Source organism: Diabrotica virgifera, chromosome 4 (assembly GCF_917563875.1).
Source record: "Diabrotica virgifera virgifera chromosome 4, PGI_DIABVI_V3a".
Lineage (NCBI taxonomy): Eukaryota > Metazoa > Arthropoda > Insecta > Coleoptera > Chrysomelidae > Diabrotica > Diabrotica virgifera.
The window spans coordinates 259,172,224-259,187,434 of NC_065446.1; the positions used below are offsets into that span (position 1 = coordinate 259,172,224).

The 15,211-nt window shown below is 33.8% G+C and overlaps 1 protein-coding gene across 3 annotated transcripts in view; it reads left to right on the plus strand.

Annotated features, from left to right (window-relative positions):
• LOC126884135 (aromatic-L-amino-acid decarboxylase) overlaps nucleotides 1-15,211 on the plus strand; it is an 80,167-nt gene that overhangs the window by 16,078 nt on the left and 48,878 nt on the right. For all 3 annotated transcript variants that reach the window (XM_050649993.1, XM_050649995.1, XM_050649994.1), the window contains exon 2: nucleotides 10,904-11,219. In XM_050649993.1, the coding sequence (XP_050505950.1) occupies nucleotides 10,905-11,219 (315 nt within the window). In that variant the 5' untranslated portion in view covers nucleotide 10,904. The remainder of the gene's footprint in view (nucleotides 1-10,903; nucleotides 11,220-15,211) is intronic.

Genomic DNA, 15,211 nt, shown 5'->3' on the forward strand with positions numbered 1-15,211 from the left:
TTAATTAAAAAGTGGAAAGTCTCCACTAAGCTGGAAAATTTAACTTAACTTTTTTAGGACCTAATAATTACAACCCAATAGTTTCCCATAACGCTCGAGTGACTGCAAATTTAGCATATATTGCTCCCCTACCATAAATATAAAATCGAGATCGAAAAAGTACACACAACTTTTTTACAAATTAATACTGTGCGCATTTTGTTCTAATCTCACAAACAAAAGATGGAATGAAGTATATTATGATTGGGAAACTGCTATCAAATCAAAGCACCAGATGCAAAATAATAATCGAACAAATCTTTATAGGTCTGGATCCCGCGTATGAAAAAAAAGTTGATTAATAGCAAGCTGAAAATTTGTTAATAGCTTAGGGGCGTCTAGTCGGACAAACTTTGATATATGGGAACATTGGAACAGGGGAAGTTTTAATTGTAGAACAGGTTAAAAATTTGGAACGGTCAGACCACGAAAACGGCACATGTATTTTGTCCGACAGAACAGACTTAAACTCTCCGAACAGAGATTAAATTCTCATGCAAAAATCAGACTGCTATTTATCACCAAATGGGCGTTTTAATGAGTGGAACATGTAGAATATGTCAAATGACAGGAATTATGACAGGTGATAAAGAGAAGTCTGATTTTTGCATGAGAGTTTAATCTCTGTTCGGAGAGTTTAAATCTATTCTGTCGGACAAAATAAATGTGCCGTTTTCGTGGTCTGACCGTTCCAAATTTTTAAACTGTTCCACAATTAAAACTGCCCCTGTTCCAGTGTTACCATACATCAAAGTTTATCCGACTAGACACCCTTAAGCTATTAACAAATTTTCAGCTTGCTATTAATCAATTTTTTTTCATACGCAGGATCCAGACCTATTATTGTAACTAATTAACAAGAAAGGATTTACTATTATACTACAGTTACAATTTATGGGAGTCACGAAAATAGAAATTTTATTTGCGGAAGTTTATTATTTAAAATGTGAATTTTGGGTACTATCTGAACGGTGGTTGATTAAAAAAAGAGTTTTTAATAAGCAGATTTACAAAAGGGGTAAAATCTGCCTTGCGAGTATAACGCGATGTGTGGGTGTATAACTGCCTAAGGCCTAAGCAATTGCATTTTCAAATAGACAACACTTATTATTACAGAGTAACAACTTTTAGGGCAGGTGTGGGAGTGACTGATCAATTTCATGTCAAAGTAGGATTGCATCAAGATTCGGTGCTTAGTCCTTATTTTATTCTCGATAGTTTTGGATCGGATAATAGCAAAACTATAAGGTAACATTACCTTGTGCTTAATACATGCTGATGATGTAGTTAGTGAAGTCGATTTAGGACAAAAATTGGAACAGTGAGAACAAGCTTTTGAGCAAAAACTTAATAAGACAAAAACAGGGTATTTGGAATGTTCATTTAAAGATGAAATTACTACAAATCAAATGATATCTTTCGATTGTGAAGTGATTGTGAAAAGTAATAGTTTTAAGTGCCTAGGATCGGCATTACAGAGTAATGGAGAAATAGATGGAGGTACATAATAAAATAGCCAACAGAGAGCAAAGAAAGCAAAAGATTTTAATCAGATTAGATGTAGTCGAGATGAAAATAATAAAATACTAGTTCACGAAAGGGATGTCAAAAAGAGATGGAGAAAGTACTTAGACAGCTTATTAAATGAACAGACAGCCTGTAGAATCAACGGAGACAGTAGCAGCAATGTTCACCAAAATAACAAACGAGGAAGTGGCTCAAGCGCTTCAAAAAATAAAGAAAGGAAAAGCGGTAGGACCAGATGATATTCCTGGGGAAGTATGGAGAGCATTGGGAGAGACAGGAACAAGGTGGCTAGCAGGTCTATTTAATAGAATTATGGAAGTTGGACAAATGCCAGACGAATGGAGAAGCAGTATACTGGTACCTGTTTACAAAACAAGGGAGATATACAACAATGTACAAACTAAAGAGCTATAAAACTGCTTAGCCACACCATGAAAATATGGGAAAGAGTAATTGATAGACGGATACGTGAAGAGACCGAAATATCCGAGAATCAATTTGGCTTTATGCAGGGCGGATCAACAACAGATGCAATTTTCATTATAAGGCAGTTGATGGAAAAATACAGGAGTAAAGAAACAAACGCTCATATGGTATTCATTGATATTGAGAAAGCATATGATAGAGTTCCTCGAGAGATTCTGTGGTGGGCACTCAATAAGAAAGGAGTCCCTGGTGAATATGTAAAGATTGTGAGGGATATGTATGAGGGAGTAACGACTAGTGTTAGGACAGGTGTGGGAGAGACTGATAAATTTCATGTGAAAGTAGGATTGTACCAAGGCTCTGTGCTTAGTCCGTATTTATTCTCATTAGTTTTGGACCAGATAACAGCGAAACTACAGGGTAACATTCCATGGTGCTTAATGTATGCCGATAATGATGTCGTGTTAGTAGGAAATAGTGAAAGAGACTGAGAACAAAAACTGGAACAGTGGAGGCAAGCTCTGGAGGAAAAAGGTTTAAAACTTAGTAGGACAAAAACGGAGTATTTGGAATGTTCATTTAAAGATGGAGTTACTACAAATAAAATGGTATCTTTGGATGGTGAACTGATTGTATAAAGCAATAGTTTTAAGTACCTGGGATCGGTATTACAGAGTAATGGAGAAATAGATGGAGATGCATGCAGTAGATTTGGGCTGGATGGATGAAGTGGAAAGAAGCGAGTGGTGTGTTGTGTGACAGAAAAATTCCAATGAAGCTGAAGGGAAAATTCTACAAAACAGCCATAAGACCGGCTATGATGTACGGAACTGAATGTTGGGCAGTGAAGAAGAAAGAGGAACAACGAATGCATGTGGCGGAAATGAGAATGCTTAGTTGGATGAGTGGAGTGACAAAGAAGAGGAAGAGATGGAGATGCATGCAATATAATTATTTTTGTATGAATGAAGTGGAAGGAAGCGAGTTGTGTGCTGTGTAAAAGAAAAATTCCAATAAATCTGAAGGAAAAATTATATAAAACAAATATAAGACCAGCCATGATGTACGGAACTGAATGCTGGTCAGTTAAAAAAAAAAGTGAACATCGAATGCATATGGCGGAAATCAGAATGCTTAAATAAAGAAATGTATGGAAAGACTATAGAAATATTCAATGCATTTTATACATATAAATGATAAATGTAAATATAGTAACTGTAACGGAAAATTAAAATTTTCAGCCCTAGGCCTTCAAGGCTTGTTGAGATTTATGAATAAATAAATAAATTGTTTAAGTGATATGAAATTCTTTATCTTTTTCAACGCAATGAAATATCAAATAGTAAAATTCCACATAGTTTCTTAATGTACCAAATTATTATAATACCTTTTAGTTATCTCCATTCCTACATAAAAGTCCTTTGGAAGATTTCTTTTACACTGAATATTTTCGAATCATTAATTTTGTTTTAAAAGAGCCTTTTATGGCTCTTTTGGCAATCAACGTTTAATGACGTAGACAATTAAATCTCAAGCTAGCCACGTCAAGTTTGTGTTAAAGAGAAGAGGTTTTAAGATATTTTATACTTTTTAATTATTATTAAATGATCTGATTGAATAGTGCCTCAGTATTTTTGTTGCAGATTTGACTGCTCTTAGTGATTAGAAGTCTTTTTTACAGATAAGAGTCGAAACACCAATCGTTGCGTCAGAATAACAAGGTTCTATCTGAAATTTTTGTCTAAATTAAGATTTTTATGTATTGCTGTTACAAAATCACGTGAACCTAATTCATTCATTTGGTGACGTCAACGTCAATATACGAACGAAACGATTGAATCCGACATTACTGAAAATATCAGGGTGCAGATGGGACCCTGTCGTGCAATTCGCAGCAAATAAAATAGTCGTATGTTTTTAGGCTTCATTTTATTTCGGTTATACATATACCTCGTCCAATTTACTTACGGTTGCACGTCATCCGCGCCATAGCCTGTGACACGATACCAACACGAAATATCTAGGCGGTAGGTGTGTTCCCCTTTAGAATCATTTTGAAATTAGAAAAGAACACACCCACAGCCTAAATATTTCGTGTTGGTATCGTGTCACAGGCTATGACGCGGATGACGTGCAACGGTAAGTAAATTGGACGAGGTATACGCATTTTCAAGGTTCACGAGGCTTTGCACCAACTCTAACTTGGTTCTATTTTATGTTTTTCACCTTAATATGATACTAGCACCGACATTTATTAACAGGTGGCTGAAATATGTAAGTTACAAGGTTCTATCTGAGAGAATTTTATATGTTGATAAGTTAACAAGGTTCTAACTGGAATAAAAAACAGTCAACTAAGTACACAAGGTCCTATCTGCAAGAACTAAAAGTGTTTATAAGTTAACAATAAGACTTTATCAAATAACTTGAAGTTGTTTTATTATTCAGGGTGTCCAGAATCTCTACCGACAAACGAATACAGGATATTCCTCAGATAATTTTAAGACAACTTAACCAAATTCACCTAGTCCGAAAATGCTTCCTAAGGGAGCTAGAGCTCTTTGAAGATGGCGTCTTGTAATTAGTTTTTCTTAAATACCTCCAGAACGCTTTTAGTTAGAAAAACGAAAATTGGTACACATATTTATCTTCCAGAGATAAATCGATTCCATCCATGGTGAATTTCTAGTACCAGTCATAGGCGTCCGTTTTGGGGCAACGGTTATTTTATCGCATAACTTTTTTGTCTTTAAATCTTAAGCATTTTTCACTTTGGATTATTAAATTGTGAGGTATTTTAGTACTAAAAGGTACTCTTGCTTTAAGTCGGTAGGACACACCGTTTTCTAGAAAAATCGTTTTGAAAATTTTTCGTTTCCTGAATTTGAAAAATGTTTTAAAAAAAAAACCGTGTATTTTACCAACTTCAAGCAAGAGTAACTTTTAGTAGTAGAATACGAGTACCTCATAATTTAATAATCTAGTCAAAAATTCTTAAAAATTAAAGACAAAAAGGTATGCGATAAAATAACCGTTGACCTACCGTACTAGAAATTCACAATTAATAAAATCGATTCATCTCTGAAATATAAATAAATGTACCAATTTTCGTTTTTCTAAATAGTTTTTTTAATGAATTTTTTTTTGATATTCAAACAACGAAAAATTCTCAAATCGATTTTTTTAGAAAACGGTGTACCCTATCGACTTAAAGTAAGAGTACTTTTTAGTACTATAATATCTTACATTTTAATAATCCAGACTCAAAAATGCCTAAAAATTGAAAACAAAAAAGTTGTGCGATAATATAGCTGTTGCCCTACCCAAAACGGACGCCTATGACCGGTACTAGAAATTTGCAATTAATGGAATCGATTTATCCCTGACAGATAAATATGAGTACCAATTTTCGTTCTTCTAAATAGAAGCTCTCTGGAGATATTTAAGAAAAACTAATTACCAGATGTCATCTTCAAATAGCTCTAGCTTCTTTAGGAAGCATTTTCGGACTAGATGAATTGGGTTAAATTGTCGTAAAATTATCTGAGGAATCTCCTGTCTTCGTTTGTCGGTAGAGTTTCTGGACACCCTGTATAATAATTGTTAAACAAATGTATATGTGGAAGATAAACCTTTATTAAATAAGTTTAAATCATTTCTCAAATCAGAACTCCTTTGTATTAACTATTGAAGTAACCTTTTACGGTTAATAAAAATATATATATTTTTTTATTTTACATTGCGATAACAGTAAAATATATACGTAACATAAAAACTTTAAACAGTCATAACTAAAAATGGCACCTGAGGCAGATAGAATTTTGTTATTCAAATGCAACGAAAATATAAAAAAGGAAGGCAATTTTTGTTTTTATTATAAATAATTTTGCTTGCGATTTGTTGTTTATATCTACAAAAGGGCATTTGAAAAAGGAGAGTTTATATGAAATGTATCAGTCTCTCCCACACCTGTATTAATACTAGTTGATACTCCCTCATACATGTCTTTCATAATGTTGAATGGGTTAATGTTAAAGAGAGATAAAAATATAACAATAAAACACTGAACACTTTGGTTTTCAATACTTCCACAATATTTATTATACCTGAATGTCACTACAGCTGTTTCGGCAGAATGCCTTTTTCAAGTGATTTATTTTACTATGTGTCTGCATTTGAATGACGTAAATACTATTATTTCATGAATAGATTTTGTTTTCGTACAGAAAGATATTTTTGAAATAGAGATAGCCCATGAAATTTAGACAAATCCCTAGAGAAATGTTGACATCAGCATTTGTGTGTTTGCCAAAGAAAGTGAATGACAAAGAATGCAGTGACTACCGAACCATAAGCTTATTGTCACATACAGTAGAGCGTCGATAATCCGAACCCTGGTAATCCAAACATTCGCTAATCCGAACACAAAAAAATATAAAATTAAAAAATATGATCGCGGACCGAATTTTTGGCTTTAATATGACAATATGGGCAAAATATGACCACGGATTTTTGTTTTGTTTATGCAGAAATACATACAATATATTTGTTTATTACGCAGGTGTTTGATTCCTTGTAACTAAAACGTATGTACATATGTACTATGTTTATGAGCTTTGTAGGTATCCTGAACATATGTTCGATAATCCGAACAATTTGATAATCCGAACTACCCCTGTACCAATTAGTTCGGATTATCGACGCTCTACTGTACCTTGAAAATTCTGCTGAAAATTATCCACGCCAGAATACACTCTAAACTGGAGCTGGATATTAGTGACACTCACACTCAATATGGGTTCCGCAATGGTATGGGTACCAGAGAGGCATTATTCTCTTTCAACGTGCTGACACAGAGATGTTTGGATGTTAACCGTCCTCTTTACTTCTGTTTTATAGACTACAGTAAAGCTTTAATAAAGTAAAACATGATCGACTCATGGAAATTCTGAAAACTAAAAACCTAGATGAAAGAGATTTAAGACTAATAACACACCTCTATTACAATCAGCGAGCAATAGTAAGAATTGAAAAAGAAACATCTGAAGAAATGGAAATAAAGAGAGGAGTCCGACAAGGCTGCATACTATCACCTCTATTATTTAACGCTTATTCTGAAGAGGTAATGCGAGAAACTCTGGAAGATAAATAGTCGGCATAAGAGTAAATGGAGTCTTAGTTAACAACATCAGATATGCAGATGATACAGTAATAATAGCCGATAGTTTACAAGACCTGCAAAGACTCATGAGTAAAATAGTAAGGTGTAGTAGGGAGTACGGACTCTCTCTCAATATCAAAAAGACGAAGTTTATGAAAATTAGTAAAAACAACCATAATACTAACGAAATCTTTACAGTAGAGGGCCAGCAGATCGAAAGAGTAAAAAGTACACTTACCTAGGAACACTTATAACAGAAAATAATGACTACACTGCAGAAATCAAAGTCAGAATCGAAGAAGCACGTTCTAATTTTATGAAAATGAAAAAGGTATTATGTAGTAAAGATTTAACATTAGCTCTTAAAGTACGCCTAACAAAATGTTACGTATACAGTGTACTATACTATGGAGTGGAATCATGGACGGTAAATGTAGAGACAATGAGACGACTTAACGCCTGAAACGTGGACCTATAGAAGAATTATGAGGGTTTCCTGGGTAGATAGAGTTACGAACAACGAAGTACTAAGAAGAATAGGTAAAGAGAAGGAAGTTGAACTTACAATTTAAAAAAAAGAAAACTACAGTATCTCGGATATGTGATGCGGGGCGAGAAGTATGTCATCCTGCGACTCCTAATGCAAGGAAAGATATATGGCAGAGGAAGCATCGGAAGAAGACGAATTTCATGTCTGAAGAACCTGCGAAAATGGTTTGGATGCAGCTCAAAACAACTATTTAGAGCTACTGCCTCAAAAATTAAAATAGCTATGATGATTGCCAACCTCCGTAGCGGAGATGGCACCTGAAGAAGAAGATGAAATTTACATCTACACTTTTCGAGGATGAGCCTTAAAGTCTCTAACTGAATAGGTTGAGTAGTGGGGAGCTGTTTGTCTTAAGTTGGTCATTCAGAATTATATCTGTATTTTTAATTTATTTTTTTCCATAGATTCTAGTAAAGATAGCTTATAGTCCAGGGCGCATCTGTTTTGAGATGGACGTTGAGAGGTGACTCAAATTTTTTTGCAGAAATTGCTTAAAAATAAATCAAATAATAATATTTGAGTTATCCTCCCTCTCAAAAAGGTCCGGAACATTGTTTAAAAAATCAAAATGTCAAAAATTGAAGCAATAATTCGATTTTTTTCTTCGTTTTTTGGTTATAACTTTAAAAGTATTCATTTCCGATAAAAGTTGTACTAACATAAAAGTTGCGTAATTAAGTTTCCTACAATATAGAATTGGTTAAAAATTAAAAAAATAGTCACCCTAGTGGCAAAATAGCAATAATTGCGAAAAAACCATACAAAAACAAGTATTCGCATTTTACGTTTTTCAACCATTTATGCTACACTTAGGACCTCCATATTTCACCCAGAAAAACATTATGATACAGTAAAACAATACTGTAAATTTCATTAAGATCGATTCAATAGATTTTGCAAAATAAATTTTGCAATCCAGCTTTCGCAAAAAAAATTCATTTTTTCAAAATGTTACAGGACTAAAAATAAAGCAGATAACAAGTTGAAATTTTTTTTTGCTTATAGAAGTGTACTGTACCTTTCATTTGCAATTCAAAATTAAAATCGATTAATTACCACGGCGTCAGAAATTTTTTGAAATAAACAATAATTTTTGGTGCTACGCGCAGGACAGCGGTGTTCGATTCACACAAGTTGATTTCCACCAAAATTTCTTCCAATCTTTATCTAATATATTATTTTCTTACTCTATATTTTGTTGTATTTTAATATTTTAATTCCACAAAAATCAAACTAATTTTATTATTGTTTGTGAAATATTGTTTAAACAATTGCATATGTTTAAAAATAATAAAATTTTATTATTTAAGTTAAAATATATGAACAAAGAAAGTTTTTGCTAATAAAACTGTTATTTCAATGGATAGAGTATGTGTTTTTATTTTGCAATAAACAAATTTATTTATTTATATCGAAATGTAATAAAAATTAAAATGTACCAATCATTATCAAAGGTGATTGGAATGCCCAATCAGAGCAAACTATTCTCTGTCCTGCGCGTAGCACCAATAATTAATGTTTAATTAAAAAAATTCCTGATGCCGTGGTGTTAATCGATTTTAATTTTGCAAAATTGCAAATGAAAGGTACAGTACACTTATATACGCAAAAAAAATTTCAACTTGCTATCTGCTTTATTTTCAGTCCTGTAACATTTTGAAAAAATGAATTTTTTTTACGAAAGCTGGATTGCAAAATTTATTTTGCAAAATCTATTGAACCGATCATAATGAAATTTACAGTATAGGGCTTTTCATTCACAGTCATTTGTTTCGAGCTTCTGTCATGTGTCACATAATATTAATATATCTACGTCATACGTTATTGGTATATTTTAATGATACAAACCAAAGACGTATGGCGTAGATATATTAATATTATGTGGCACATGACAGAAGCTCGAAACAAATGACAATCGATGAAAAGCCCTATTGTTTTAATATATCATGAAGGTTCTACGTGTAGCATTAATGGTTGAAAAACGTAAAATGCAAATACTTGTTTTTGTATGTTTTTTTTCACAATTATTGCTATTTTGCAACAAGGGTGACTATCTTCTAAATTTTTAACTAATTGTATGTTGTAGGAAATTTAATTACGCAACTTTTATGTTAGTACAACTTTTTTCGAAAATGAATACTTTTAAAGTTATAATCAAAAAACCAAGAAAAAAATCGAATTTTTCCTTCAATTTTTGACATTTTGATTATTTAAACAATGTTCCGGACCTTTTGAGAGGGAGGATAACTCAAATATTATTATTTGAGTTATTTTCAAGCAATTTCTGCAAAAAAATTTGAGTCACCTCTCAACGTCCAAATGTACTAATATTTTTACAGATGCGCCCTGGTCTATTAAGGCCTTTATTTTGAATACATATGAAGAATTTGAATCTGTTCATTAAAGACCTAATGGTTATGAGGTTATCATCTAGAATAGAAGGCGAAGTGCGTACGTAGAATCTGTTTTTCTATTGTTGAAAACCCTTTTATGTTCTGCTATCCGTTTGTCAAAGGTTCTGCCAGTGGTATCTTTAGGATCTTTTCTTCTTTTCTTAGCCAGACCAACTTGTGAGCATACACACACAACATTCAATATACCTACACATTTTACTAACTGAAATTTACAAAAAATACATCAATTTTATTACTATAGTAACGAGCGATCCACAATTATTGGGATCAAAGCTATCCGTGCAAAAAATTACGTATGTCTTGTTTGAATCTGAATTTATTTCATTGGTTTATCAATTAATTTTGATTAACATTATAAACATAAAAAATCAGTCAAAACCAGAACTTTAATCAAAAATAAAAAGAATTAACAAAATTATAAGTAACAATAATAAATAAAATCAAACAAGATCTCTACATAACCTTACTTTTCTTGTTAAGTTGACGTACACTGCAAAGTTGATGTAAACTGGAAAGTATATCTGAATTAAGAATAGACATGCACTGTACCTATAGCTATCTCTGTCGTTCAGAGCCACCTATGGTGACAATAATTTTGGATCACACGTTATTATAATGTATTGTATACCTATATAATGCTTGCCCCCCCCCCCAATCAAAATTTCAAATGACGCCCGACGCCCCTGTATCACTCGTTCTTACAAGTTCAAACTAATTATGAATTACATACATAACTACAGAATCTTAGTGAATGTTTTTTCATATTGCCGACATCTATTTTTTTAGAATGGATACCGACGAATTCAGACATGTCGGCAAAAACATGGTGGACTACATTTGCAATTACATGGAAAACATAGACAGTCGGCGAGTGACTCCAAATATAGAGCCAGGCTATCTACGAAAACTTCTCCCTACTAACGCCCCAGACAATCCAGAAGATTGGGATAAGATCATGGAGGACGTGGAGTCAAAAATAATGCCCGGCGTTACGCATTGGCAGCATCCCAGGTTCCACGCTTACTTTCCCAGTGGAAACTCGTATCCTTCGATTCTTGGCGATATGTTATCAGCGGGAATAGGATGCATTGGTTTTTCTTGGGTAAGTTTTTCACTGTAGCAAGACGGCCGCAATAGTGGCACAACTTAAAAAATACGTCCCAGCTAGCAAGGTAACGTTACATTAACGTTAAATTTACGTTTTTTTGTATTGTTACGTAACATCTATCAAAAAATGACGTTACTGATACGAAATTTTAATACGTATATTATACGTATGAATTTATTCGTTTCTGAAACGGGGCTCTTTGGTAGGTTTTAATGCGTATGAATTTATTCGTCTCTAACACGTGGCTTTTTGGTATGTATAGACACGTATAAGATCTCGTTTGAAATTGCAGAGCCATCGCGTATTTATTTCGAACCTTTCATTAATACAATACCTAACCTTACATTTCCGTGATTAAAATAGTTTTTATGGAGTTATGTCAAAAAAATCGAATTATTATTGTTGTGTGCCTCAATGTGATTCTTGGATAAAGCCATAGATATAATAACAGAATAGATTAGGCCAGTCCGAAAAATAACGTAACGCGGAGCAGTTCGGGTCGGTGGTCTATCTATCTCTCTCTACCGGCGCTTAACTTTCTCTCTCTAGCATATGATGGCTGCCGCCTCTGTGTAACTGTCGTTCCATAGGGCTTTTCATCGATTGTTATTTGTTTCGAGCTTCTGTCATGTGTCACATAATATTAATATATCTACGGCATACGTCTTTGGTTTGTATCATTGGTTATATCAATAACGTATGACGTAGATATATTAATATTATGTGACACATGACAGAAGCTCGAAACAAATGACTGTGAATGAAAAGCCCTATTACTCCCACCTCTTGGTAGATACGCTCACACTCGCACGACAGACAAAGATAGCTAGACCACCGTACTTGATATCGGCGTTACACCCCGATGCATTGAGTGGCACATGACTAGCTAGACCTATTGTTGACATATCTCTGGATAAAGCGTACCTAATAGTAATTTATCGTTTCATTCTTTCCATAAATAGGATAAACAAAATAGAATTCTATTCAATGACAGTTTACTTGAAAAACGAAATGTATGGAAATATCTTCTAAAAATGGGGAAGCAGCCTTAGGTCTGGATCCCGCGTATGAAAAAAAAAGTTGATTAATAGCAAGCTGAAAATTTGTTAATAGCTTAAGGGTGTCTAGTCGGACAAACTTTGATATATGGGAACACTGGAACAAGGGAAGTTTTAATTGTGGAACAGGTTAAAAATTTGGAACGGTCAGACCACGAAAACGGCACATGTATTTTGTCCGACAGAACAGACTTAAACTCTTCGAACAGAGATTAAACTCTCATGCAAAAATCAGACTGCTATTTATCACCAAATGGGCGTTTTAATGAGTGGACCATGTAGAATATGTCAAATGACAGGAATTATGACAGGTGATAAATAGCAGTCTGATTTTTGCATGAGAGTTTAATCTCTGTTCGGAGAGTTTAAGTCTGTTCTGTCGGACAAAATAAATGTGCCGTTTTCGTGGTGTGACCGTTCCAAATTTTTAACCTGTTCCACAATTAAAACTGCCCCTGTTCCAGTGTTCCCATATATCAAAGTTTTTCCGACTAGACACCCTTAAGCTATTAACAAATTTTCAGCTTGCTATTAATCAACTTTTTTTTCATAAGCCGGATCCAGACCTACTAGTCCTTATATGAAAGTGTGCATGCAGTTTACGAATGAAGATTACTTCAAGGGTACGTTTATGTATTGTAATATAAAGTAGCTATTAATAATTTTGTCTCTTTCTCTCACATAAAAGTCAAATATATAATACCTAAATGTTTATTTCAAATATTTAATAAATGTGTCAGCATCATGTATGTGGTTTTATTTACACAATAATTTTAAGTCCTATTTATAAATATCATTTATACCGAAAATTCTCCTAAAAGTGACGTTTTTGTGACGTTAAAAGGTTACGTAGAAATAACGTAAAATTGTTACGTAACATCGCTGTGACTTTTAACTTTTAACAATATTTTTAAAAGTTTATCCCTCTTATTTTTCCTTAAATTTGCACACACGTAGACAAAGGAATAATGAAGTAATTCGTGAAATCTTTAAGCCGACAACCGTCTTTAGACATTCCCAACTTTCTAAGTAAACATTTTGTAAAGAAAAGATTATAATTTTGAAAAATGATTATTCTGATACTGATTCGTTAAATTGATAAACATTATTTCATTTATTATCATTAATAACAGTTAGTTTCCACGTTAACAAAAATAAACAGAATAATTCAATTTGGACGTTACGAATTTGTATAGTTACGAACTGTCGCCGTTACGAACTGCCGCTGTTACGAATTGTCCGATACCAATTGTCCGGTTACGAACTGTCGCGTTACGAGATGTCATGGAATCATTACTGACACCACTCAGCTTGCGTCCAACGCCCGATAGGATCAGGGCACGTTCTTGTCATCAACAGTGGCACATTTTGAGTTGGGTTAGTGTTGCAGAAATATTTGGGTTTCTCTAGTGACACTTTGCGAGGGCCACTAGAGTTTCCTATCTTATTTTTTATAAAGTTTAATTTGGATTTTGTAATTTTTTTTGTTACTACAGTTTTTATAATCTTTAGTTAGTCTATTTATTGAAAAAAGGTCTTGCTGCAATAGTGGTATAACTCAAAACATTTTTTCAAAATTGGCAATTATACACAAATTATTACATGCTCCTTTAGAGAAGCCAGACAGACTAGTCATACAATTTTATTAAAAATGAATAATCATTTTCAATTTCGTTGCAACACGAAACTACAGCCGCATCATTATTCTAGTTCAATCAGAGAGTGCAGCAAGCACCTCTACCGGTTTCAAAACTTATTAGTCTCTCACCAGGAGACACATATGCTGCTCTTTCTGACCAAACTAGGACAAACCCCGGTGTACAGTCACGGATTGCAAAGAACGAAATGGCAGGGATGCCCTAGCGGCAACTGCTAGCAAAAGACTAAGTTTTCAATATAATAGCACATAAAACAACACCAACAAATGTTGTTCCACATCCTACCAGACTGAAAACATATAGAAAACATACCAGACTAATAAGTTTCGAAACCGGTAGAGGTGCTTGCTGCACTCTCTGATTGAACTGGAATAATGATGCGGCTGTAGTTTCGTGTTGCAACGAAATTGAAAATGGTTATTCATTTTTGATTTGCATGTTTACTCTGATTGCAGTACGAAGGTAACCATTCTCGTTGGAACTTTACCGCGCTGAGCAGATGGGACGTGAATTATAAATTGTAAAATTCCCTCATCTTCCTTAGTCTCAGCATCCGTTATATCTTTCAAATTGTAGAAGCCTCGGAGGTGTTACCAGAAAAGGTTCCCATTATTTTCATTCTGGTAGGATGTGGAACAACATTTTTTGGTGTTGTTTTATGTGCTATTAGATTGAAAACTTAGTATTTTAGTCTTTTTTTATTATTTAATTTTATTACTTCTAATAGTTTTCAGTTTGAGAGAAAAAGTAAGCATCGCGCTGATTAGAGAATTTTTAAGTACACATATTAAGCATTCATTGACTCCACAACCTTGTTTGGCAACATGTCGTATCCAAGGCCACTTTTAAGAGTCAGTGCGTTGTATTACGTCCTCAAACCTTTACCTTGAGCCCATGTCAAGATTATAATTTTGTCTATTTCCGCGTGTTGCTTATCTTTGCGTAACTTTATAGGATGGCCCAATTAAACAAGAACAGGGACTTGGTAAGTCCTAGGTTTTCACCCAACATGACCGGAAGTAGAACCGAAAGTCGATATTTGAACTTCTCGTGTATTTTATCTTTGCCAAACTTCCGGATACATATAACTTTTTAACCGGAAATGATATAAAAATCGGAAGTATATATTTGTTCTCATCTTGCTAAGGCGCGTCGGATAGTATATCGCTTGTACTATTTCGGCGACTTTAAAACAGTATTTCCGGTTGCAACTTCCGAATCGGAAGTGCAAAGTTACGATATTTGGGTTATAAGGTGTAATTCAACACCT